Source organism: Physeter macrocephalus, chromosome 13 (assembly GCF_002837175.3).
Source record: "Physeter macrocephalus isolate SW-GA chromosome 13, ASM283717v5, whole genome shotgun sequence".
NCBI classification, from domain to species: domain Eukaryota; kingdom Metazoa; phylum Chordata; class Mammalia; order Artiodactyla; family Physeteridae; genus Physeter; species Physeter macrocephalus.
The window spans coordinates 19,984,922-19,989,232 of record NC_041226.1 but is presented as its reverse complement, the minus strand read 5'-3'; the positions used below and the strand labels follow the sequence as shown (position 1 = coordinate 19,989,232).

At 51.3% G+C, this 4,311-nt stretch overlaps 1 protein-coding gene across 2 annotated transcripts in view; it reads right to left on the bottom strand.

Moving 5' to 3' along the window:
• The window catches only part of MED4 (mediator complex subunit 4), a 23,937-nt gene extending 22,715 nt beyond the window's left edge, over positions 1–1,222 (bottom strand). For both annotated transcript variants that reach the window (XM_028497388.2, XM_007103391.4), the window contains exon 1: positions 1,054–1,222. In XM_028497388.2, coding sequence (XP_028353189.1) covers positions 1,054–1,178 — 125 coding nt within the window. In that variant the 5' untranslated portion in view covers positions 1,179–1,222. The remainder of the gene's footprint in view (positions 1–1,053) is intronic.
• Positions 1,223–4,311: the final 3,089 nt, after the last annotated feature.

Sequence of the window (4,311 nt, the reverse complement as noted above, 5' to 3'; positions counted from 1 at the left end):
TGCTCTTCAACGGGAGAGGCCTCAGCAGTGAGAGGCCCGCGTACCGCAAAAAAAAAAAAAAAAAAAAGGAAAAAAAAATGAGTCAGGGCTTCCCTGGTGGCGCAGTGGTTGAGGGTCCGCCTGCCGATGCAGGGGACAAGAGTTCGTGCCCCGGTCCGGGATGATGCCGCGGAGTGGCTGGGCCCGTGAGCCATGGCCGCTGAGCCTGTGCGTCCGGAGCCTGTGCTCCGCAACGGGAGAGGCCACAACAGTGAGAGACCCGCAAAAAAAAAGAATTAATTATAAGTGTGGGGATGGGAACATTTTAGGAGGAAGAACCAGAACAATTTTAACATCCAAGTGAATGCACTGGAGCTAAGGAACGCTTCAATCTGACAGATTACCATGAAAGATGGCAGAATAAGGACATCCAATTTCATCTCTTACCTCTGCCACACACGCTGCACTCCAGCCACCCCAAACTGGTAATTCCAGCACCAAGACGTGCGTGCTCCTGTTCCAGGCCTTTGCACATGCTGTTCCAGCCACATGCCGCCTAGTGGGTCTGCGGGACTCATTGGTCCCATGCAGTCCTTTCTCCAGGAAGCCTGCCCTAACTACCTATCAAAACAAGCTCCGCGCCACAGTCACTGTTGACACGGAAGTCTCTCCCCCTTGACACTGGGCTCCTTCTCGTCGACATCTGGCTTCCCCCGCAGGACCGTCTGCCAGCGTGCGGCACCCAGGGGCCTTCCTGACATGTCTGTCGAGTGTCAGTGGACGAAGGGACTCACACCCGGCGACCTCTAAGGTTCGGCTACGATTCTGACAGTCTGGGGTTCCAGAGTCACTGTCAGTATTAAAATGTTCTCTAAGGGGAGAATATGCCGTCCGAGCCCCTGAGGGTTGCGGGCCCACGTCCCGACCCTCGTGCACTGTCCTTGGGAGCGTGCGCCGCAGCCCCGAGCGCGGCCCTCCCCGCCAAGCCCCGGGAACCAGCCCAAGACAGGCCGGTGGTCCCGAGTCAGTCCTCCCTGCCTACCCCCAGCCAGGCCCTCAGGCCGACGGCCTCACCTCGACAAGACCTCCAGATCTTCCAGCGCAGACAGCAGCCTCTCACGCGTGCTGTTACCGCCTGCAGCTCCCGAGCCGCCGCCCGGCCGCTCCTTCTCCTTCTCGCCACTGGAAGACGCCGCCATCCCCCGCCACGGGCAAACGTCCGCGCGGCTACGCGCAGGCGTAGAGGGGCGGGCTCGGCAAGCGGAAGAAAGGGTCACCGAGGCGGGGGACGAGAGGCGGGCGGGAGCGCCCCCTGCGCGCCTGGAGGTGCCCTGCGGGCCCCAGCGCCATCTGCTGGGCAGCGAGGGCTTCTCGGGTCTAACCCTTGGAGCGAGAGCCAAACCGAGAACAGGGGTCCATCGCGGTCAGGGTCTCCTAAGCCTTAGGTTATTCAAGCTGGAATGGGAAGCTTCTGCTCAACGGATTTTAACCATGTGAGGGAATTACATAATGGCCTGCCTCTTGTGTCGTTTCTTCGTAAAATGGGCCGGGGTCTCCTCATATTAACCTCTCTTTAGTCTGCATTCCGATAACACTGTTCCTACCCTCCTGCTTGGGCTCTCAGGGAGGCAGTAAGCACTTTGGGACAGGAACCGAAATCCATCTGATTTTCTTTAATTTTTTCTTATTGTGGTAAAATGCACTTAGCATAAAATGTACCGTGTTAACCGTGTTTAAGTGTACAGTTCAGAGGCATGAAGTACTTTCATACTGTGCGCTGCCATCACCACCTCCTTCCCCATAGCTCTTTTCATCTTGCAAAACTGAAACTCTGTATCCGTTCATCAACAATTTCCCATTCTTCCCCCCCCTCCTTGCATAGCCATTCATCTGTGGGACACTTGGCTTGTTTCCACAATTTTGTACTCCATCTTTATAATCATACATCTCCCAACAAACTGTTTTGTTCATTGCTCAGGATGACTAGCGAACTGAATCCATCAATATAGTATGGAAATGGTTGTTGAAAATAGTTTAAATAATTGATGTAGCACACATTCCAAATCAACCAAAAATGTACCTTAGCCCACTTTTCTGGGGGAGAACAATGTAGTAGGAGACCTTCCTTACTAGGAAAACCCAAAGTTAAACGGCACTGGGAGTGGGAGCTCTGTATCTGGCCCAAGTTGCTGTCACAGAAGGTGAGCTGGAAAGTTGTCACCTACAGACAACAGCTGGGAGCGAGGCAGGAGTACCTGTGGTCCCCTCGTTCCATAGTCCTGTCCTCTGGTCTGTCCTTCTGAAGGTGCCAAACCTGATTCCTGCTGGACACCCAGAGCTGAGGATTTCCCTGGGACTCATGCTAAATAAATTCATTCATGGTAACTGCTAAATAATAATAATAATAGAGAATGCCACTTTATTCTCTTACGATGAGCACAATTATACTCATAGACAAACCCACACAGGAAGCCATAAATTATCACCAGAATGTTGCTTGATAAACTTGGATCAGAACAAATGAACATAAATAAAAACTTAATTGATGCAATCATATGGATTTGCACCTCCATAGTGTAGGGATATGTGCGTTAAAGAGATTGGCATATTTGTGTTCATAGGTCAGCGTGCCTCCTTCCCTAGACAGTGCAAGAGACTCATGGACACCTTTTATTTTCCAACCACCCTCCACTTCTGCTCTGGGCTAACCCCTTCTTTTAATACAGTCAATTCTCAGGCAATGGACTAAATTAGATTTAAGCTTTCTTACTTACAATTGCACTCTAGGCGTGCCTCCCAGCAGCTCTAGTCAATAATTTATGTTAAGTTTCCAATGGGCTAAACTCCTGCAGCCTGTGTGGGTTTTGTTTACTCAACTCTTACAGGTTTGTCTTGGGTCACGATTCCGGTGGGGGGAGAGAGAAGGTCATATTAGTGTAGCTTACACATAAAAGTTCTGGGAGGGTTCTAATTAGTTTAAAATGACCAATTAGGGCTTCCCTGGTGGCACAGTCGTTGAGAGTCCGCCTGCCGATGCAGGGGACACGGGTTTGCGCCCCGGTCCGGGAAGATCCCACATGCCACGGAGCGTCTGGGCCCGTGAACCATGGCCGCTGAGCCTGCGCGTCCGGAGCATGTGCTCCGCAACAGGAGAGGCCACAACAGTGAGAGGCCCGCGTACCGCAAAAAAAAAAAAAAAAAAAAACGGTAAGTACCACCTTCTTATGAATATTTATGTATGCAACCTGCAAGGTGCTGTTCTAAGTATGTTAAAAAAATGAACTCCTTTAATTATCATAAAACTCCCAGAGATGGGGCTTCCCTGGTGGCGCAGTGGTTGAGAGTCCGCCTGCCAATGCAGGCGACACGTGTTCGAGCCCTGGTCTGGGAATATCCCACATGCTGCGGAGCAGCTAAGCCCGTGCACCACAGCTTCTGAGCCTGCGCCCTAGAGCCCGCGAGCCACAACTGCTGAGCCTGTCTGCCACAACTGCTGAGCCTGTCTGCCACAACTACTGAAACCCCCGCTCCTAGAGCCCATGCTCCGCAACAAGAAAAGCCACCGCAATGAGAAGCCGTGCACCGCAACGAAGAGTAGCCCCCGCTCGCCACAGTCAGAGAAAGCCCGCACACAGCAACAAAGACCCAACGCCGACAAAAATAAAATAAAATAAAAAATAAATTAAAAAAACAACGCAGCCTCCCAGAGGTGAGTACTGTAATTATCTCCATGCTACAGATAATGAAGCTGGAGGCAGAAGTGGAGAGGCTTGCCCCCGGCCACACAGCTGGTCAGTGGCACAGCTGGGATCTGAACCCAGGGTCTGGCTCCAACGTCTGTGCTCTTAGCCTCTGGTTGTCCTGACTCTCTTTTTACAGAAGGAGTTGCCTTCGTGTACAGAAAATGGGTTGGGCACCTCTTGTCTAAAACACAAGCACCGTCAAACACACAGTTCAGAGATTTGAGCAAAAAGCAGCTACAACCTTTGGTGGACGTTTGAGTGAGAACAAGAAACTAATCAGGCTGCTCCTGAGTCAACAGAGGTGGCTGCATACACTACATGTCTTTTTTAAATTATTTTTTATTTTTATCAATGTATATACTATTTTATATAATGCATGATTAAAAAGTCAAAGAGCCCTGAAAAGCTCACAAAAACAGAGTTTTCAGTCACCACCTCCCCAACTCCCACATCCTGTCTCATCCCTCACCCTAGTGGCAACCACTCTCAACATTTTTTTTTTTTTTGGCGGTACGCGGGCCTCTCACTGCTGTGGCCTCTCCCGTTGCGGAGCACAGGCTCCGGACGCGCAGGCTCAGCGGCCATGGCT